General features: G+C 41.8%; 1 protein-coding gene across 2 annotated transcripts in view; it reads right to left on the minus strand.

Annotated features, from left to right (window-relative positions):
• Map3k5 (mitogen-activated protein kinase kinase kinase 5) overlaps positions 1 to 23,097 on the minus strand; it is a 188,343-nt gene that overhangs the window by 56,211 nt on the left and 109,035 nt on the right. For both annotated transcript variants that reach the window (XM_028782601.1, XM_028782600.1), the window contains exons 11-14: positions 18,596 to 18,703; positions 10,100 to 10,149; positions 7,509 to 7,604; positions 4,484 to 4,565 (exon numbers count right to left, since the gene is read on the minus strand). In XM_028782601.1, the coding sequence (XP_028638434.1) occupies positions 4,484 to 4,565; positions 7,509 to 7,604; positions 10,100 to 10,149; positions 18,596 to 18,703 (336 nt within the window). The remainder of the gene's footprint in view (positions 1 to 4,483; positions 4,566 to 7,508; positions 7,605 to 10,099; positions 10,150 to 18,595; positions 18,704 to 23,097) is intronic.

The raw sequence follows: 23,097 nt of genomic DNA on the forward strand, positions 1-23,097 counted from the left end.
AGAGAGAGAGAGAGAGAGAGAGAGAGAGAGAGAGAGAGAGAGAGAGAACACTGTGGTAGCTGTTAATAGTCCACAGCACGCTGCTGAATAACAGACAATACAATAGGCAAAGAAGTCAGGGGTGAAAAGTTAAAAAACGGTATGGAAGCAGAGAACATGAGAAGCAGGAGAGGTTAAAAATATCTTAAAAAGAAACATGGCACCTGAGATCTCAAAAACAGAAGGTATGGTCACCCAGTATGACAGCTACACTTGTCAAGTCTAGCCACAAGGAAACAGCACCCAGGAAGGACATGGCACAGCTGGCTCTCAGGGCAGGAAGGGAAGGTGTAGAAGAGTGAGAGAGGAGGGACATTGGGTTTGACCTCCTCATTGTGGCTTGAACATGAAATTACCCCCTGGGCTTGTATATTTGAACATTTGGCTTCTAATTCATAGCATTGTTTTTGCAAGATTGTGGAACCTTTAATAACCTACCGGAGGAAGCAGGTCACTGCTCCAGCCCGGAGGTTTAATCCCATCATTACTTCCTGTCTACTCTGTGCCTCTTGTTCCCACCACCATGTCTTCCTCGTCATGATGGACTGCATCCCCCTATAACTATATGTCCAAACAAGCCCTCCTTCCTTAAGTGTCTTGTCATGTCTTTGAGCACAGCAACAGGAAACACAACTAATGAGCTCCTTCTACAAAAGGGTCTACAATAGGAAACACAACTAATGTGCTCTTTTACAAAGAGCCACAACAGGAAACAACTAATGCACTCCTTTAAAGAGCTGTAAAAGTGTATAATCTGGCAAGCCCCATGATTAAATGTGAACTGGAGGTCTCTGATGATGTCAGAGAGGCAAGGGTGAGCGGCTGGGCTGGGGCTTTTCTCCAACATCTAGACTAGATTCTGGGGTTTGCACTCTGCAGGAATGTACTGGAGGTAAGAAGTACAACAGGGACAATAGGTAGTGAGTATTCAAACCTTAATGGCCAGCTATACTTAACCTCCTGAAGACCTCACTGTAAGCCAATACATTACTAAGAATATGGGCTCATAACCCTTCCATAAGAAACACATTCTCAAGTCAAAACACATGGCCGTGAATCAAAAGGAGATGTTGCTGTATTAAGACAGGAAGTCCCTCTGAGACATGAGATAGTGCTATCTTTGAAACAACCCTGGAAACTTCATATGAGTATGGAGAATTATTTAAAAACTCAAAGCAGAGAAAAGACAATTAAGGTCTTCTTGTTCAATTCTACAGGACAAAATTATCTCAGATGAGCAGGTGTATAAAACTAAAGCCGATAACTGGCAAAATTAGAACTGTAATCCAGGGCTCTAGTCTCTGGTTCAGAGATCTCAGAGAGTTAGATCTGACTCTGAACAGGAGAGGCCTGGTCATGAGCCATAGGAGGCTGTACTCACCATTGTTGTACACTGCTCATTACTGAAATCAGAAAGACTCTAACTCCAGCTTCTAGGATGTTTTCCAAATGCCATAAAGCCTGGGGTTGGCTGTGACCCTGGAGCTTACGGAACCACAGTATCTGTTGAACACTGACAACATCATAATTGAAGATACATGCATTAAGGAGTATCTCCTGGTCAACCATCTTTCCCAATATTTTCATTTTGTTGTATGAAGGTACCCAAAGGCTTCATGAATTAGTGCATGTGTTGAAACAATGTGAACTCCAGTTGAAGTACAGACAAAATAATTGTACATACAAATCCCAACCACCATTTAAAGAGGATCTCTAATAAAATTCTTCTTATACAGGACAGAAGTTAAGAAAAAAAGGAATTTAGTTTTGGTTTATCAAACACAGGGTGAAGTTTGATTTCTGTTCGCAGTCAGGAAGTGAAGCACTTCACTTTAATCCAGTAGCATGCTAATAAAATAATGTAAGTAGAAAATGTTGAAAATAGTTAAGAAACACTGTCAGATATATATCAGAAAATTATATACCATGCAAAGTGTAAGTTAAGGCTTAATGATATAGGTATGACTATGAAAAAACACAGAGGAAGAAGCCAGGTGGGCCCAGCATCCGTCAGTCTGGAAGACTACTGTAACCATTCCTGAGTGCTATGCTAATGGAAATAGTTTCACAGACTGGAAGATAGTTAAGAGGAATACTTGTAAAGTGCACCCGCAGCACACTACATTCTTAACACTAATGTTGCTTTGTTGCTACTTGTTATTTAAAAACAATAAAATTAGCAATAGCTGAGGTACCATGGCAAAGAGTGCAAACTCATAAAACAGAAGATGCTCGAATTCTTGGACAAGGCTGTAAAGCCCATTGAGAATATCATAGAAATCATTCCGTGTCAGAGAGTCTAAATTATTCCAATGAGATGCAAAGGTAGACATATAAGAAAGTTCCCTACCACGGAAGCTTGGATTCCCACACTTAGTGGAGAAGAGTATGAAGGAATGTTCTGATAGGTCAGAGTGCTTTTGAACATGCCTACCAGGTTTTCAGAAGTCAGCTGATTTAACAGAACCCTCTAGATGTTCCTAGAAATGACATTTGCATTCCCTTCTTTATTTAATTTGTCATGGAGCTTTTGATAGACCTGCTCAGCCAGGAAGGGCCTCTCCTAACACCCACTCCAAAAGCTACTACTAAACAGAGCTCCATGCAAAGTGAGCTACTTCCCTACACAGGAGACTGAGGCCAGGCAGACTCATCACAAATACTGGGAAAATAAACCGTGTGCCATGCGGTGCATATACTGAAACTAATTCCCAGTCCCCAACTGGTGGTCCAATCACAAAACCAACCTTATCTATCTATGGTTACTGTTACTGTAGCCTGGATACAATGCATGCATATTTTTGTCAAAATGTGTGTAGTTCCTCAAGGAAAAAAATAAGTTAAAAGGTAGATGTTGATGGTTTAAAAAACAGAAAAAAAAAAAAAGCAAGGAACATGTGGAATTGTGAGGGATTTTTATGGATTTTCTTGTCTAAGCTTCATGATTTTATTTTAGTGATCATTCTCATTATTATTTTTACCCTGACAATGGTAACAATGTATCAAGTAATACTAAATTTAACACAAATAAAGCACAGATACTAAGGGTTACAAGAACTGAAACAGGAGTTCAGAGACCTGATCCAAATATATAAAAGTGTAGAATGTCAAATGCACACAAATAGGTATTATCACCTACTACTCCTGCGACCAGCAAGCTAACACAGTGAGGACTGTTTGTCTAAATTACATCTACCATCATCTACTACTCCTGTGATCAGCAAGCTAACACAGTGAGAATTGTTTGTCTAAATTACATCTACCATCTTCTTATACTTTTAAGAGGCATAGGCTTCCTTTTCAATATAAAATTTATATAACCATTAAATAATTACAGAATCTAACTACAGGTGATAGCAGTAATGATTGGTTAGTATATTTAAATTTTCCCCTTTAACTGTTACATCTATTGAGTAGCAGGTAAATTTTTTATTTTAGTTCAGATGAAACTAAATACCAAAATGAAATTACCAAAACAATCTAAAATGCACATATCTTGATCATGGGTATTAGTTTATAGTTTTATCTTTTTTCAATTTCACTTTAACATTAGCATGTCAATTTCAAAATGGTGGCAGCGCCACACAGCTGTAATCCTAGCACCTAGGAAGCAGAGGCAAGAGGATCTAGAACTCAAGGCAGCCTTGGCTACATAGTGAGTTCAAGGCCAAACTCATACAGAAGGCCAGAGAAATTTTATCATCTGGAATTTTCACTGAGTTTTTTGTTCAACGTAGCCAAGAAGAGACTAGGAAAAAAACAGTAAGGACACTGTGGTCCACACAGAGGTCAGTTAACACCTCTATAGACAAGATATAGCTCATCGCTATCATGTAAGTAAAATATGGCAGCTCAGCTCCTCTGAGGTCAGTGGTTCTCACCCTTTCTACTGCCTTGACCCTTTAACACAGTCATGGTGAACCCCAACCAAGAAGTTATTTTCACTGCTACTTTATAACTGTAATTTTCTCCTGTTGTGAATCATAATGTAAATACCTGTGTTTTCTGACGATCTTAGACGACCCCTGTGCAAGGGCTCATAACCCACAGGTTGAGAACCATCACTCTGAGGAGGATTTGATCAGTGTTTGCTTTGAAGCCATTGTTATTTATTTGTACATGCTTCTGTAGGAGTGAATGCCATGTGTGAGTCACTGTCTGCAGAGGCCAGAGGATGGCGTGTGAGCCCCTGGAGCTGAGTTACAGGCAGCTGTGAGCTGTTGGACAAGGGTACTGGAAACTGAACCCAGGTCCTTTGGAAGAACAGAACGGGTTCGTAACTGCCAAGCCACCTGTCCAGTCCTCTTAATAAGAGATAATTTAGACTCTGAGTGCTTCCGTACTTCACCCCAGCACTCAGTGATGAGCCTCAATCTTTCCCATCCCCCTTGAAGCCAGCTTTGAATTGCTCCTTTGTAAAATGCATGCTTAATGCAGTCATTACCTCCAGAGAGTCACCTTCACAGTCTCCTTCCTCTGTGCCTCTCCCCTTCTCTTCAGTGATGGTATTCACCATTTCAAAAAACCTACAATGAGAGGTGGTGTTCATAGCGCACGTAATGTTAAGTGCACACATTTGTGCACTGCTCAGTAAACAATATCTTAGGTTGACAATATCTTAGGTGGAAAATTCATTTGGACACTAAACCCACTGAACACCCTGCCTCAGTCCGGCCTGCCTCCGGCATGATGAGAGCTTTGATATCAGTCAATAACTGGGCAGCTGTGGAACACAGCTAATTTATGAAGAATCAAATAGTCCATAGATCTTAGTGAATACGGTACCTGTGTCTAACTAGTCCAGCACAGAATAGTGTGTTGGTTGGCCACCCGCTGAGGAGCTGCGGGAAGTGAGGTCTTTGGTAAATGAATAGCACACTCTCAGCTTTTGCTCAAGGATCCTAAGTCCAACTACTGTACATAAATATATCCCAAATTGACTTCAGAGCAAAAATTGAGAACCAAGAGCTGTTAGGCAAATAAACCATCAGGATCAGTGCTGTGTGTGTTGGGCATTGTGAGGTGTGGGGGTGGGAATGTGAAAAGAAATCTCAGGTTGATAGGGTTTTCTAGACATTTTCTAGAAGTTTCTGACTGCAAATAATAGTATATATAACATGGAACTGGAAAGTGCTGAGAATGTGCACTGTGGGACCAACATTACTGGTATCTGTGTGACCTTAGGCAAACTCGTCCATCTCTCTGGGTGCATAATTGTAAAGAAGAGGAAAATTGTTAAGCAGGTTTCTTGGACTGGAAGATAGTGGAAGATAATATACAGCACACTGCCTTCATAAATGTCAATGTTGCTTTGTTGCTACGATTGTTATTTAAAAATAACAAAATAACCATATCCTGGACATTCCAGAATCTCTAGCATCTGTATGCAAATTTGATCTGTTACTACATCTTTTGCCTGACCAGTCCAATATTATACATACAGATCCTATAAGTACCGTCTAAAACGCTGATGTGACTAGGGCCACCTCTTTTGATGGCAGTTTTTAAACGCTAAGTTTTATTTCTGAGGCTAGTTTCAGTGCTAAGCAAGGTATCTGAGAAATAAATTTGTTCTGTGCCCTCTGAGTGAACGTGAGGCTATTGATTCACATATAATGTATGGGAAGTACGGTATACAAGGCTGCTGGTTTCATGGGCAGCTCTATGCAAGACCACATGGGTAGAACAGGTTATCATGTGATCAGTTTTCCTATACAACTCAGAAAGTATTTCTGTGCCTTATTTTATCTGTCCACCCATTCAACAAATATTCATTGAATACTTAGGGCCCCAAACTGCTCTGCCTAATGGAAAGCAATGAACAGGGCTATTCTGGAGTTTACAACCTATTTACAGAGTTCCCTTGAGCCTACTTTCTTTTGTTATTGAAACGATTTTTCATACAACAGATTTTTATTTGATCATGTTTTCCTTCTCCCCCAATTCTCCCTCCCTCTCCAGTCCAAGACAGACAAGGCTGGGCTTGAACTCACAAATCTGACTACTTCTGCCTGCCAAGTGCTGGGATTAACAGTGTGTGCCACCATGCCTGGCTCTCCTCTCCCAGTTCTTATCCTCCATTCCTGGTGAGCAGTTTTTAGATGTCAATGCAATGAAAGCAAAACAAAATCCCAAGATTAACTGGGATAATAATCACCTTGGAGCAAGGTTATATTTCCTGATGAGTTGGAAACAAGGAGGGAATGTAAGCAAAAGAACTCTAAAACACAGCTTTAAAGTTAAATGTTAATGCCCAAGGTGAAGACACACATCGGCCACTGAGGAATATCTTTCCAGAATGATCATCTTAGTAGGACATATGACAGGGATGGCAGCCTACTCTATATATCAAGAGCATGGATACGGACTTGCATGTGTCTGGGTCAAGGCCCCAGTTTTATCCTTATTGGCCGTATGGTTTTAAGGTGGTTACCTCTCAAAAAGTTTTATTTCTTTCCTTCTTTCACCAAAGATGGTAATCATCCATCTCCACTAGGAGTTCACTAAAGATTAATAAGATGGATGCTGTGAGAATCAAGATAAAAGCAAATCACTGACCACTGAGCCAGCATATCAGTCATTTATTGTGGAGGTTATCTGAAAAGAGAACATTCCTCAATAAAATTTAAATCCAGACTGGTTTTCACCTCCGCTCTGTCTGTAAAGTGTCTCTACCTCATTGTCCATTACTGCGGTCTAAGGGGATATGAGATATTGAATTAAGAGTAAGACCCAGGCAAACATATAGTGAAGGTCATAGATGTGGGGGGTAAGTGGGTTATCTCTTTTACTGGTATAGATCGGATTCCAGGCTATGCAGCCACCAGAGAATCCAGTATAATAAGTCTGAAGTGGGGCTCAAGTACTTCTTATTTATGCTCACCAGGAAGTTCTATAGGGCGCAGGGTCGCAGTTGCAGACAGTAGTGAGTTTATACTAAAGAATTTGATCGTGGAAAATTTGGCACTCATTTCTTTTTTTTTTTTTGGTTTTTGGTTTTTCGAGACAGGGTTTCCCTATATAGCCCTGGCTGTCCTGGAACTCACTCTGTAGACCAGGCTAGCCTCAAACTCAGAAATCTACCTGTCTCTGCCTCCCAAGTGCTGGGATTAAAGGCGTGCACCACCACTGCTTGGTGGAACTCATTTCTAATAAGTAAGTATTTTTAAAAATGAGGCACTGTATTAAACAATTAACCTGTTGGTTGATATTTAGTGTAAAATATATTGTGATTAGGCAAAGGCTTGATTTGACAAACAGAACCCCCAAATCCAATGTCACATGCTTACAAAGCAAAATCCAAATAATATGTGTGTGCAACTGCCTTGCCGTGTTTAGTATAACCTTGCCATGTGTGTATAACCGACTCGTGTGTGTGTGTGTGTGTTCAGAAGCCACTTGTTTTATTTTACTTGAAAGCAGTGGTCAAGTGAAAATAGCCTGTTTCACACACATTGACAGATACGTACCTTTTACAATGAAGTTCTGTGCAGAAGTAGATTTGGAAATCATCAGAATTGTGAAGCACATAAAGGAAACAGCATCGTTCTTCAAACTTGGAGATACTGAAACAAACAAACAAAATCCCTACATTATTCAGACAAACATCATCACTCCCACATACCTCTAATGAAAAATAAGCCCTTTTTATATCTAATCCACGACAGCATTACTGCCATTTGCAAACAGCTCTTTCAAGCCTGGTAGTCCCCATACCATAATACAAACATTATGCATAATTCCTACTCATCTCTGCACAACAGGGCTTCTCTGCTGTGCTGAACATGTACATGAGCCACATGTTGGGTTTGGTATGGAAGTAAGTCCTATCTGATATAGCACTGACTCAAGCTGAGATGGAAGCACACATATCAACTAGCTGCCTAGCCTCAGTGATTCTAGGCCTCCGGGAGATGCCTCCAGAGCTAGGAAGAAAGTTCATACAGGTAGCAAAGGCATTGCTCTAGTTGTAGACATTTTAAAGGAGCCAAGCAATGAGGACCAGCACTTGAATTGGGCATAGCAAGTGCGTTACTTTAGAACAACATGAAAACTTTGAGTTTGGTAAGTGAGGCCATGGTGATTTGCACCAGCAGTTGGCCAGTGTTTTCTGTAATGGGCCTGAGAGTAAAATATTTTAGGTTGTATAGGCCAAACACTCAGTTCTGCTATCGGAACTTTGCTTTTAAGCCTTTGCTGCAAATGAGGCTGTGGCTGCTGTCTAACAAAACTTTACTGATTAAAACAAGCAAAGGTCCCTATTTGGTCCATGAACATAACTTCTCAGGTTACCTTTGGATTGTTCACTTTGGAATGCACAGCTTCATTTGGTTCTTGAAAAATGGTCTTCCTATGTGCCTTAGGGTGACTTCACACTCACCACAGAGTCCAGACTGACCCTGAACTCACACTTTTTTTGCCCTGGCCTCCTGAGTACAAGGATTACCTGTGTGTGCTGCCATGCCTAGATTGCATTATTTTTCAAGATTTAAAAAGACTGTAGTCACCATCTAAGGTCAGGTGAGCCCTCTCCCGCCCTAGCTATACTGTTTCTGCTGCAGAGAGAAGACTTTGTGCTTCTCTTCTCTCAATGTGTTTCTAGTAAGCTATCACTCATCTCACACCACACTGCCACTGGTTGATAAAAATGCCTGTTCCTCCTTCCCACATGCCTGCAAATTATTCCAGAGGCCTGCCTAGCTTCACGACCCTTATATCTTTTGCAGACTAGGACTCAATGTGGTACACAGCTGGTGCTCTATAAATGCCACTGGCTTGAGCTGGGCACATGGGTGACGCCAGGGAAACTGCTGACCTAGTTGGGTTGTTCCTTAGTTTGTCACCCTTTCTTTATGGAGGAGGAAGCCAGGTAAAGGTGGCCGTCTTTGAAGTCACAGAGCAGAATTCAAGTTTCCCAACAAGTAAAGCAGAGATCACCACATGGAGGCATGCTGTATATATGCTGTGAGTCACAAGAACTGTAAGGAAGTGCTGCCAGGCCTAATTAACAAGGGCTAATTCATTGTAAAACAGATCTGATGAGGCGAGATGCATAGCAACTACACTGAATGGATTGCTGAAGAAGGCAGCAGTAAGTAAGGAGCACCTTGCTAACGAGTGGTTTAGGGATTGAGTATTAGGAGTGCAAAGCTCTGAGAAGGTATTGATTGGAAACACATGAGTCAGCCGCTTCATCGCACTTGCTTCTATTCGATCACTCGTGAAGTAACAGGTAGTTCTACCGGGGAAACTAACATTATCTGTGACTCACTGCTCTGCCAAACAAAACCAATATGGTCCTTGCAAAAGCAACAGGATATTGCACAACCGGCCTGCAGAAGTCTGTTGTCTCTCATTCCCATCATGCTGGGGACAAACAGTAGTAAACAGAATTTGGTCTGAATGTTGAATGAGTCTAGAAGCCCAGGCTTCTAGATGACAAAGTTTCAAACACTTAACTGCTGACAACGGATTCTGACCGATAACCTTATTTCTAATTCCCAGGAAAGAGCACTTTTTTTTTTTCTTTTCTGAGCTACTGGCATAATGTCAAGATTTTAGAACTGAACCGGTTTGTCACTGTGACCTCACACACATAATTGCATCAACAGTGACCTTGGGGGGAAATTTAATGAATTTCCTATTTGTATGTCATCATTAATTCAAGTTCCAGGGTGTAGTCTGGTAGAAGCCCTGCAGAGCTTGGATCCAGAGATTATTAGTTCCTGGTAACATAAAGGTCAGGGAGTCATCTTCCAGCCTTAACCAATAGGTCAGTCAGCAGGAGAGGCCACTACACAGTTCCCTACTAGCCACATGTTGACTCCAGACCACAGCTCACATTTACTCCGGAGTCACAAGTATGGAGTCAGTTCAAGGATCCATGACGGTGAGGTACTGTTCACAACAGGGCAGAGAGGCTGAGGGCTGAGTCTTTACAACAAAGGAGGATTCCTGAAATGTTTTTCAAATTTAAATTATGACTTAATTTAATAAAACATGCTTTGAATATCCCAGAAGCATGTCTTCTAAGTACCCCAAATGGACCAGGGGAACTTACCTCACGCCCCTGACAGAGGAAGCACTGAAGTTCCACTCATGTATACCTTTCTGAAACACAGGAGAAGATGAGCATCAAGAAATGGAAAAAAAATCATCAAAAGTCATTTAGTTTTATTATTTTTAATAACAAAGTCATTTTCCTGGTGTATAACTCCTCATGAGTAAAGCATCTGACTGAGGTGGCAATTCATCCTGAGCCCACAGGGTTAATCATTTCTGTACTTCAAGACAACAGCTTTCAAAAAGCCTGGAGGAATTACTGTCATTACATTTGAAATCTTAATTTTAGTTGTAACTATTGTGCTTTAATTTTAACTAAAAAATAGAACAAAATAAAACAACAACAAACCAGTGAACGAGGTAAATCCGATTGCTGTAGTGAATAAGCCCACTTTCTTCTGGTCTAACTGCCAATTATTTTCCTCGAATTTGTGTGTTTGAGTACACATGTATGGGGTTTGTAAGCACACATGTGAAATGCATGTGGAGGCCATAGGACAGCCTCACATGTCTTTCCTGACTTCTCTATTGGTGTGGAGCCCTAGGGGCAGCTGTTTCCACCTCTCCAGGTTTGGGAGTGCGGGTATGCACACTACACTCCTGAGGTTTTTCAATGTTGGTTTTGAGAATGGAACTCAACCCACAAGCTTGTATGGAGCATGTTACTGACTGACTTAGCATATATTTTCTGAGAAAGAAAAACAATCTGAATAAAGTCTCTGTAATTACTTCTGAATTACCTTTTCCTTTCTGAAAGACAGACCTTATTTTGTAGCCCACGCTGGCCATGAACTTGTCATTGTCCTGTCTTAGCTTCTTGAGTGCTGGGATTCCAGAAGTTCACTACCACAGCCAGCTTGGAGCTAACTTTAGGTAAAAATTTCAACAAAACCTCTGTGTCTTTTTATTTTTCAGAAATTAACGTTTGTGTGTGTGTGTGTGTGTGTGTGTGTGTGTGTGTGTGTGACTGTATATGCATGTAGAGTGTCCATTACAGTTCAAAGGGATTATTACCTAATTTATGCAAAACTTAAGATGCTAATAATGTTTGGACATAAAATTTTGATTATTATGTGATACATGGGTGACTCATAGAGTCCATGTTTTAAAAACTAAAATTTTATCTCTCAATTATGACTAAAATAGCATAATTATTATCAAATAATTGTTCTTAGATTATTTTCCTTATATAAATGTTTAGGAATTTCAACATCTCCCAAGCTGACATACGTGTCCAGGGTGACCTTTTTACCTTAGCCTACCTAACTGGTCTGCTATGGGACCTGAATGCTAGTTCAGTTAGCCATGCCCTTTACCCTGGCTTTCAATTATTCCTCTTAGCAAAAGCTAATTCCAAGGTGTGCACCTTAACCACCTCTGCTCCCTGACTGAAGAAGGCTGCCAGATACTCTGCCATCAACATCAGTTTGGGGTTTTATTCAGTTTTATATCAGCTTTATTCAGAACAACCACACAGTTTTATTTTTTTTAAATCTTTCCTAAACAGCCCTATAAAAATGAACTGACAGGATTTAGTTTCTTTTTAAAATTGTCAATCAGATGCTGAATCTAACTGACTTCCTTTACCAAGCTCCAGGTGACTGTTCTTTATGCACGAGTCTGACAGCTAACTGGAGTTAACTTACCCATTTCCAGAACTGGCTGTAATAGAAAAGTGGATAATTCTGAACTTACACTAGGCAGTGAAAAATGTCTCAAGTTCGCCTACCAAACCAGTGGCTTTCCATCTTGTGACTGACAACAGTGACAAGTCTTGCTAACTCATACCCATGCTGAAGTCTGCCTAGGATTCTTTAGATGTCTTCCCTGCTTGGTCTCTTCCGCCAATAAGGACAAAACTACCCTAATTATTTTCTTAACTATACCCCCTGTAAAAATTATATAGACATTGAAAAATCCCCAAATGTTTAGCCATGACACACATTAACTGTAATTATAATTAATAGCACGATATGTAAAACAACCACGAAAGGAAACCCTTTCCCACTCCTGTGAGGCTGTGGTCTCAGCCTGGCTAATGAAACAGAGGCTGAGCATTGCGGCTTTGAGGTGATCTAGAACTCTTGGAAAAGCAACTCAAAAACCTCCAATTTCTATTTACAGTTCGTAAATCTTTTCTAGGGCCATGCAACCAGGAGTGCAGACAGGTCCTCTCAAGTTTGATGGAAACTACGCAAAACCAGTGTTTAGTGCACCTTACTGGGATTTGAGCAAATTCTATTATCACAAGATCCAGGGAGGGAGGACAGTGCAGAAAGGCCTGGGAGAGAGCCGAGATGATGACTGGGTCACTAAAGCACTTACCTTGCAAACACAGACTGGAGTTTAACTCCTTAGAACCCATGTAAAAATGCCAGGGAGTGGCAAGCCCCATGCAATCCTATCACTGAGGAGGCAGGGGCAGGAGGATCCCTGAGCCCCAGTAGTCAACCATTCTTCCTACCTGGTGAATGCAAGGCCATTCAGAGACCCTGCCTCAAAAGAAGTGAACAGCACTCATGAAGATGACACCCGAGGTCATCCTCAGCCTTCACACACATGCATATATGCATGTGTACCTGGACACATATATGCATGTATGTGCACACATGCACTTTTGCACACATATGTGAACCAGTAAACACACAAAAATGTGTGTATACATTTAAATTAAAAAAAAAAAAAGAAAGGCCATGTATAAAGTAACCAAGTACTAGGTGGCAGCAAATTAAAAGAGTAGTCTGCAGCCTCCATCCTCAATCTCATATTGGCTTCTCATGTCTGTCAAAATGTCTACATAACCATGTGACCCAGAAACTATGCTGCTGGCCTATGTCTAACTCACATACAATGCAGCCTTACGTCTGCAGCCTGCTACTGAGTTGTTGCCCAAGACCATAGTTGGGATCGGCAGTGAGGAGGAGGGCAGAACAGGAGGGGTGGCATGCAAAGCAGCCACTGAACATGACAAGCACAAACAGCTGTAAAGTGGTACTGAGAGAAACCAAGGAGGGGTTCCTGAATAGACCAGACTGGTCTGGTAGGAAAAGAGCAAACTACTTCCTGGTATCTGGTTCCCCAAAGGCCTAAGCTACAGCCACTGCACTGGAGGAGGCCTGACCTTCACTGCTAGTGGGACTCACCACAGGGAGGCACTGGTGAGCTGCAGAATAAAGTAACAGGGTCCGCAGATGCTGAGCTGGAGTGACTAATTAGCCCCAGCAGACCCCACACCATGGTTACCTATTTGAACCAGCACAAAGCACCATTTTCTAGGAACTGATCCACCTCAAATCCTGTGTCCTGGCCAGGGCAGGAATAAGAACTAGGAGTTAACAATGAAAGTGATAGCAATAATTTAATAACTACACTGTCAGGTCTTACTGCTTACCTGAGGTAACAGGCATTCCTCCTTAGTCCCTCCTTCTCCCTAGCTAACAGTAATGGCAAAGGGTTTTTGGCTTTGTAGTTTTTGGTTCTACTGGGGCAGTGAATTTAGTCTAAACTGGCCATGATAAGTTCAAGTTCCTTACAGGTGGCTGGCTTTTGTTATGAAGGTTTGGGCTGGATTCTCCTTTCTGGGATGCTGTCTGTATGAAGCAATGCCTGCAGTAGCTGTTTACAACCATGAGAAGACAGCCAACAGCTTACAGAGAACTCAGTACAGAACTCTGATACAAAAGTCTCCTCAGAAAGAATCCATCTCTGATTTTCTCAGGGTAGGAAATACCATTTCCTTCTTGGTTGAGCTGTTTAACATGAGAATCATGGCCAAACACATCATAAACGGGAGAGACTGACTACCTGGAACTGGATAAGAATTCTTCACACAGTTTTCTTGGCCTCTCCACATGGCCGCTGGCTAGGAGCTGAGGCAAGAGGACAGGCAGCTCTGGGTGCTACAGGGTCCTTGCCAGCCACACTTGCGATCGAGAAGCCACAGCACAGGCCAAAAACACAGGTTGCTTACATTTCAACCTCAAAAGGGAGAGAGGGATTTCAAATAACCACATAAAATGTCTTGCATGTGGCTTCTCTCGATCTAGGTTTTTCTTCCATGGTACACGCGCAGATTTTCCTCAAGTACTGACTGGAAACAGCAAATGCCCACAGGGAATAGGCACAGGTCTAGGATTCATTAACTGTGCCCATAAAAAAAAGCGGTTCTTGAAGAGTCCGTGGATTTGGACTCAATGAATGTCTATAGAGAATCAACTTGTAACCCAGAGGGACATTGGTCTGCAAAAGCTTACATTTTTGAACATAGACAATTTTACTATGAAGACTGCAGGGGACGGGATACTACAGGTGCAGTCCACGCATGTCAAAAGACAGTGGAAGAAAAAGAGGGATGGCTTAGGGGTTAGAGCACTTGCACAGATCGCAGCCTCAGTTCCCAGCACCTACAGGATGTCTCACAGACATTTGTAATAATAGTTCCTAGGGAGCTGAGACCCTCTTCTGATCTTTGTGGGCACCAAAAATACATACGTTGCACATACATGCATGTAAGCAAAATAAAATACATTTTTTTAAAGGCCACAGAAATATATGGTGGATAACTCACAGCCTAAGCCAGTAACCCTTCCTCACATATTCGTTTATGCTTTAACATATGTATCTCTTAGCATACTGTAAAAAATGTCAGAAAGAATAACGGCATCCATGCCAGACCCACTTCACTTAACAGAGAACCCTTCTCAACAAGCAAACAAAACATCTAGTTGGAAGTAGTTCTGTTTCCAAAAATCTCTGGCTCACTGCTTGCTCTCTCCCTGGCTTCCAAAATCCATTGGCCCTGCACTCATTCTCGGGACCATGCTCATTGCTAATTCTTTTAGCTGCATTCTGTTCCAAGTGTCCCCGGGTAACCTTGCTCTTTCCGGCTAAGCCTCTGAAGATCTCTCCCAGTCTTGTTCTCCGTCCAGTGTAAGACCATGTCTACATCTACTTTAGAGTGTTATAAATAAGGCACTTTACAGCAATATGATTAGAACACACATATAAGCACATTGATTATGCCCAGGGCTGTCTCTGAACAAACTGTGTCTCTGTAGGTACTTGTAGGCCATCAGCTCCAAGTACCCAGGTCCAAAATGGAATTCCTCCAGAATTCACCTTTCCTTCTAAGCACCCTGCTGGTGTTATCACTCTCAGACTTTGAACCACTAACACTCAATATTTCCATTTAGTTTCCTAATGACTGGTTGGGTCATAGATTTTTTTTTCCCTTTTCTTTTTAAACGACCCTCCAGCTCTACAGCTGCAACCCCCTTTTCCTGCACTAAGTTCTCCAACTACTTTATTTCTGGCTGTTTCCTTTAGCAGCCTTTTCCATGCCCCTCCAGGGTCTGAGATTCCCAAGTTCTTATGTCAAGGTGAGACGTCTTGTGGTTACAGTGGTGACATCACTGACACATGCTCTGTGCATTTAGTCCTGTGCTGAGGGATTCCTAGTAATTATCTCATGCACTCTCCTGTAAGTTATTGTCTTTTTTTTTTCATATAAGGAAGCTACGGGAAGAGTTACCCAGGCTGCCCAGATCACCCAGCAAGCAACAGGTAACACCAGCCTTTCCACCTGTGCAGCTTGCTACTCTATGTGCTACTCCTGTCTTTGGTTACTCTATGCTGCCCTCTTGCCAGCCCTTAAACTTGTAAGTAGCTTCAATGGCAACACATGTCCAAATTCTCTTTCCTCGCTCAGGAAACAAGTTGAGATTTTTATACCAACCTACCAACCTGTCTACCAATATATTACACACACACACACACACACACACACCGTCACCACCTCTCTGTGATAAGCCAGAACGGCTTCTTCCCACCCTGAACACCTCAGACTTACATCTGCTTACACTGCCTCCATTGGACTTTGCTCTATTCTTCTGATCTGAGGTCCTTCCTTTCCCTTTTCTCTTCTAGTCCTTCCCACAACCAAAGCCTTTCGGAAGCTTCCCAAAGACATCATGACAGAAGCCACTCGGCGGGGGATGGGTGGGAGGTGCACAGACATCCTTTTGAAAATGGATAACTGTGCACAATCATTGGGTGGTTTCATGCTATCCAGCATGTAGCATGAACGCTACCCCTTACCAGACTTAACATGACCAAATGTATTCGAACAGACAATAACTTAAATTAGCACAAAGAGAATCAGGGTGCTGCAGGGCAGCTGTCCGATGTCTGTGACAGGTGACTTGCTGATGTTTTGATAGAGGTTACAGGACCTGGACATGACTGACATTCGGCTTATCCCAGCTGATGTGAACACCCCAGAGCATGAGTCATTCTTCCTGCATTATAAACATGCTGTATGGCTGCACCTGCTTAGCTTCTGTCACTGGTGGTTCATGCATGGCAATTCTGACAAATCAGGTGGGACACAGCGGAAATCCCAGTTCTTGTCACCCAAGTGCCAAGGATCCAAGGTACCATCCTTTGAAAACTACTATCCCTAGGAGCCCAACTTAGTCATAAAGTGAAGGAAGTAATGATTCTCCATCAGTGACTGCAACCGAGACATTTGGTATGCCCACAGCCCTTCATTAAACTTGTTCTCAACCATGACTGCACATCAGAATCACACAGCAATTTTCCTATCAATGTATGTTGGTGCACTTAGGACCAACTGTGAACACTACACAAAAGATCACAACTTACAGTTATCCTGCAGGCTCACACGATAGGTAGCTCGATGTGTGTCCTAACAGATACTCACAATCTCCTGGATGATACTCTCACATTGTTCAAAGAGTAAAGCCAGGCTAAATTCTCAGGTTTTTGTTTTTGTTTTTTTGGTTTTTCAAGACAGGGTTTCTCTGTGTAGCCCTGGTTGTCCTGGAACTCACCCTGTAGACCAGGCTGGGCTTGAATTCAGAAATCTGCCTGCCTCTGCCACCCACCCTCAAGTGCTGGGATTAAATGTGTGTGCCACCACTGCCTGGCAAATTCTCAGGTCTTAAAAATAGGGGTCAGCCCTAATTTAAAAAAGAAAGCAGTCATTTTATATTTGTTGTTATTATCCTTAAAATATTTGTGGTGGTCACTGGAATAAGGGCTCTGTGATGTGCAGTGTCTACATCACTTCATATCATTTTCAGAACAAAAGTGGGAGAGGGAAGGGTTTCCTTTAGCTCAGACTGGCCTGGAGTTCACCATGCGGCTGAAGGTGACCTTGAATTTATGATCTTTCTGCCTACACCTCCCAAGTCCTGGGATTACAGACCAGCAATAACGTCTGCTCACAACAATCTTTTTAGGTGGATGATGCTGTAATAATGATAATAATAATAAATTATAATTTAAAATAATAATAATAAATACGTTATCATCATCATCTCCTTCCCTTGTACAGATAAGGACAGTGTAGCTTAGGAAATCCATGTTGCACAAGAACAGTGATAAAATCTAAATATATTCAAGTCTATTAACTTATGGTATTACAAACTCACACCGAGTATGTGCAATATTTTTACCTTGTCACCACTGTATACACCTGCAGGTCTCCCTCATTCATCACCACTGTATATATCTGCAGGTTTCCCTCATTCATCATCACTGTATACACCTGCAGGTGTCTCTCTTTAGTTTGTCACCACTGTATACACCTGCAGGTCTCCCTCATTGGTTTATTGCCTCTGAGGGAGGACGTAAGTTCCATGAGAGGAGTTTTGTTTATCTAGTATATAGTGCTTTCCCCAGTGTTTAACACAGTGCCTGGTTTGCCTGGCACAAGGTAAGTGCTCAGCAAACATCTGTTCATGGAACAAATGAATGAGTAAAGCTTAGAGAAAATTAAAAGAGTAAAACAATTATAACAAAAAATCCCTCAAATAAACTCTCCCCAAGACTTCTCTAATATCTGTGCTTTCCTCTGTTGCCTGGGCAGGTCCTGTACGTTTCTGATTTTTAAGAGTAATGATGTGAGAATTAGAGCTGATAAAATCATGCCTATAATCTCACTACTTGATGCTGAGGCAGGAGGATTGAAATTTAAGAGGTCAGCCTAGCCTACATATTGAGACCCTGTCTCAAAACAAACAAACAAACAAAAAACAAAATCTGAATGAACTGCCCGCATGCAAAGGTTGAGCACGTGCCACCAGGAGCAGATAGAGGGTTTATTCTAGCAGGCTTCCTAGAATTAAGAAGCATGACATTTACAACATAAAAGTTAAAATATTCTTTCTTTGGCATAACTTTGAAAAATTACCCCTTGGGGCATAACTTGGTTTACAGTATGAATTTCTAAAAAAAAAAAAGAAATATGCCAATTTTTAGCACACAAGATAGTTATACCATCTAGTCTAAAAATCTGAATTATACCAAGTATATCCTGCTAGTAGATGAAATTCATAACCCCAAATTAGCAATGTTTATCTTCCAGCATGTACTTACGCTGAGATAAACAGCCAAGCTAGTTTTCTTAATTAACACATTTACTGCGGTGAGACCAGAAGGGCAGAGGTCTTATCGTAACTGCACGGCTTACCTTGTCATCAGGGAGAACATGCCAAATAGAGATCGTCTTCTCCTCCACTTCATTGTTGATAGACAGGTAAGAAGGCTGATAGATTTTGGTTGGCTCTAATATTAATACCTAGAAAAAAATAAGGCAAAGAAGTTTGCATGAGAGACAACTACTACCGCAAATCTAACACCATGTGGAAGAGGCTACAGGTTCAACTGCTGTAGATATTGTCTTAATTTCGGATGAAGGCCCAGGATCTCCTGAGTGGTTTGTGATATAGAGTTATCCCAAGGCCCAGTTTTTACTGCTAATGGACTCTAAGTCATATTTCAAGTTTCTTAGTTCAGTTATTCCAGGAGAACATAATAATTGTAAAAAGCTTCATGCTGATGACTACGGCTCTCATAAGACAGATGATCACTCATTGCAAGTTCAAAGCCAGTCTAAGCTACACAGTGAGTTCCAGGTCAGCTTAGGCTATAACCCAAGACACACTTCATTCCCAAAATTTAGATGGATCATCATGTATTACAAATGCTATTTCTATTAAAGTAAATGTATCAAAATGGCAGAAACATGATAAAGCATTTCTGTACACCCCAAAGGTTCTATTTCTAGAAGAGGAATTTGAGATTCTCTACTGTCACACTCTGTCATAAGGAGGTGGAAGAATGGTTCTTGTAGCCATGAGAATGTATTTATAAATAATTTGGGATTTTGTTGGAAGAGGTTTATATATAAACCAAAGAATCAGATATGGCTATGTGAAATAATAAAAAAAAATCTTTGCTTGCCTTCGAGATAAAACTGGATTCTTCAATAAGAGATATAAAATTTTCTCATATTTCAGAGATGTCCGAAATAGATGTTTGAATAGATCCTTAAAGTTAATTTTTTTTTTAAAAAAAAAATTGAGACAGGGTTGTAGGTATCCCAGGCTGACTTTGAACTTTGACCTTTTGATCATTTGACTCCACCTTCCAGGTAGAGCACATGTTTGCACCACTGTTTGGGTGGTGCTGGGGACTGAACCAGGAACTTGTGCATACTAGGCAAGCATTTTACCAACTGGGCTTCATCTCTAGCCCCAAGACCTATTTTTTTTTAAGGCAGTCAAGAATGTTTAAAAAGAAAAAAGAAAAGGCATTACTTCATTACGGAGAAACTGGAAGGGTTCTTTGTACTCTGCTGGGTAAAGTTACTTTCAGAAGTAATCATAAATCAAGCAGGCTTATCAGATAAAACTGGAGAGAAAAGTCCTTCCTAGAGCTCTGTCATCAAGAAAAGAACAGATTCCCAAATGCATTAAAACATGTGATGCAGTCTGAGCAAGGAGGGACAAGAATATGGGTCAGAAAACTGGTTCCTGGCCACATACCAGGAATCCAAAACAGTCATTTTTCCTCCAAATTTACTATTACAGAACACTTATGTAACATTATGTACATAGAAAGGGGGCAGGAAAACCTCCAAATTTCCCTTTACCCTGAGAACAACAACAACAACAAAAAAAACCTCACAATGATGCCCGAGCTCTGACTCAGGACCACACCCCTTAGCTGGTGAACCAAGTCTCCAATTCCAGTCAGTCAAGTTCAGTGCTATTAAGACTGAAGACTGATTTTCAACCACCAGTATAGAAATGGTGCTGTCTGGGACCTGGGTGGAAGAGGGGAGGGAGAAAGTGGAGTAGAATCAGGTGTGGAGAGAGACAGGAGAGAGGCCCAGAGGGCAGGAGAATGACTTGAAATCTGCAGCTTCTTGGGTAGTGGGGATCTCTAGGACATCCCAGAGACCTGGGATGGGGGAAGCTCCTACGACTCAATGTGGGTGACTTTAGCTGAAATGCCCAATGGAACCTGAAAAGACCACCTCCAATAGCCAGACAGGACTCCAGTGGAAGAATGAGGACACCAACTCACCCACAAAACCTTTAACCCAAAATTTGTCCTGTCTAAAAGAAATACAGGGACAAAGATGGAGCAGAGACAGATCTATCCCATGGGTGGGCACCAATCCCTGACACTATTACTGATGCTATGTTGTGTTGCAGACAGGAGCCTAGCATGGCTGTCCTCTGAGAAGCTCTACCCAATAGCTGACAGACAGACCCATAGCCAAGCACCGGACAGAGGTCGAGACCCCTATTGAAACAGTTAAAGGACAGATTGAAGAAACGGAAGGGAATGGCAACCCCACAGGAAGACCAAGAAAATCAACTAACTCAAACCCCTGGGAGCTCCCAGAGACTGAGCCACCATCCATAGAGCATACACAGGCCGGTCAGAGACCCCCAGCACATATGTAGCAGAGGACTGCCTTGTCAGTTCTCAGTGGGAGAGGATATGCCTAGTCCTGTAGAGACTAGATGTCCCAGGGTTGGAGGAAGGACCCAGGAAAAGGGCCACCCTCTCAAAGACAAAAAGGAGATTATGGGGGGGGTACTCTGTGAGGGGGAGCAGGAGGGAGGGCAGCATTTGGGATCTAAGTAAATATGATAATTAATAAAAATAAGAAATGGTGCTGTCATATCTGAACAACCCAGAGTTTAAGATACTTAAACAAGTAATAGAGAACAAAAGATCTGGGGATCCCAAAAGATCTTGCAAGGTTTCTTCACCAACCAATGAGATTCCACTGTTCCCCAAATCTACGCACACATTATTTCAGAAAAGTAAGGGCTCAGATGAACTCTCTCTCCTGTTGAACTATGCCTTTATTGTCACCACAAATGTTCCTAATAGATAAACTCTGAACTATGTGTTCTTAACTTGGGACAGGGAACAAAACAAGGTTATTGTTGTCTGAAGTTCTCAGAGCCCTGCAGTCTGCCCTTGAAATGACGGAACAGGAGGCGCCATAAGATAAGCACAGAAGGGCTGAGGAATGGAGGGGAGGAGAGGAAGGAGGAAAAGAAGGGAATAGAGGTGAGAAGAGGAGGAAGGGAAGGGGTGAGTAAGGAGGAGACAGGGGGCAGGGTAGAAGGATCAATCAAGGAGGTAGCTGGCACCCGACCTAGCTCCCATGAGGTGTGAACACTGGCTTTCACTCCAGCTCACATTACAGTGACCATGGATGTCACTTATCTGAGCAAGGCAAGGTCAACTGGATAGCTATTAGCAACCAGTGCAAATCTACATCTCTAGAGAGCCACAGAGCACCAGACCCCCTCTCCATCTGGATCCAGACATCAGTAGATGGTCTCCAGTGACCCCGCCCTTGGAGTGCAAGGTGAAAAGCAAATCTCTTCCAACCCCAAGAGGAGGTCAGGAAAGGGAATAAAGTAGACTGAGCATAAAGAAACATGGCCATCCAAATCAGTTCCCAGACTTTCCGCCATCTTTGACCATGCCTGGTTTTGTTTTTTGATTCTTGGATGACAAGAAGTTATGAGAATGAGGTAAATAGAAACAATCCAGTATACAGCTTCTCATGTGGTCTTTTCTGGGTTTTAGTTACACCAACTTTTAAATGGACAATGTGACCATCAAGACCTAATCGAGACCACCAAAGCCCCCAAGCATGAGCCACAGAAGATGCTACCATGAGGACAAGATATTACAGTGACCGACACGGCACCAGAAGGCTTCTTTCCCTCTGTGAAGGAACATATTGGCCAATTCGAGACACAGTGACAACTTATTACCTAAATATGTATGTGTGCATGTATACATACGTATGTACATCTCTCTTCCCCAACCATCTCTGCTATTTTATGATTTACTTTACCCAGGAGTATGTATTTTTTACATATTTTTTGTCGTGTGTATTTTTTACATTTGCCATATGTTTTCCTTATTTCTGCATCAATATATTTGCACTTTCTGCAATGCTTATTCATATATGCAGATATAGGAAAACAGACGTGATTAATTGAAAGTAATTTTATAGAATTAGGAACTTCCTGGTAGATTTAGGCTTTCTGGAATTAATACAAAATAAGGTGTAAGAAAGTTCAACTAGCTAGGCATAGTGATGCACTCTTGCTCTGGAGGTTGAGGCGGATGCAGTTTGAGACCAGCATGATCAACTTGGTAAGAACTTGTCTCAAAAAATAAAGAGCAAACGAATAAATAAGCTGAGGTGTAGGTCAGTAGTAGAGAGAGGAGGGGCGGGGTCAGTGGTGGAGAGAGGAGGGGCGGGGTCAGTGGTGGAGAGAGGAGGGTGTGGGATTATTTAGAGTGTCTGACCTACATTTTCAAGGCCCTGGGTAAAGTAAGAATTAGAAAACTGCAATTTTGAACTCGTGTAACAGCAAAACATGGGAAAGCAATTTTGAGTTTTCAAGTTATGCATTCTGGAGTAGGAGTGAATGAAACAAGCACAAAACACTCTATTTTAGTCTCTTCAAAAACAGACAGCCACAAATAAGGCATGAGGTTTCAAGAAGAAATGGGATTGCTGCAAAAGCAAACGATAAACAAGTCTGCAAGATAAAGTAACGTGTGCACACTGATGTAATGTGTGCACAATAACGTAACGTGTGCACAAGAATGTAATGTGTGCACGATAATGTAACGTGT

This window comes from Grammomys surdaster, unplaced genomic scaffold, assembly GCF_004785775.1.
Source record: "Grammomys surdaster isolate TR1022 unplaced genomic scaffold, NIH_TR_1.0 806, whole genome shotgun sequence".
NCBI lineage: Eukaryota > Metazoa > Chordata > Mammalia > Rodentia > Muridae > Grammomys > Grammomys surdaster.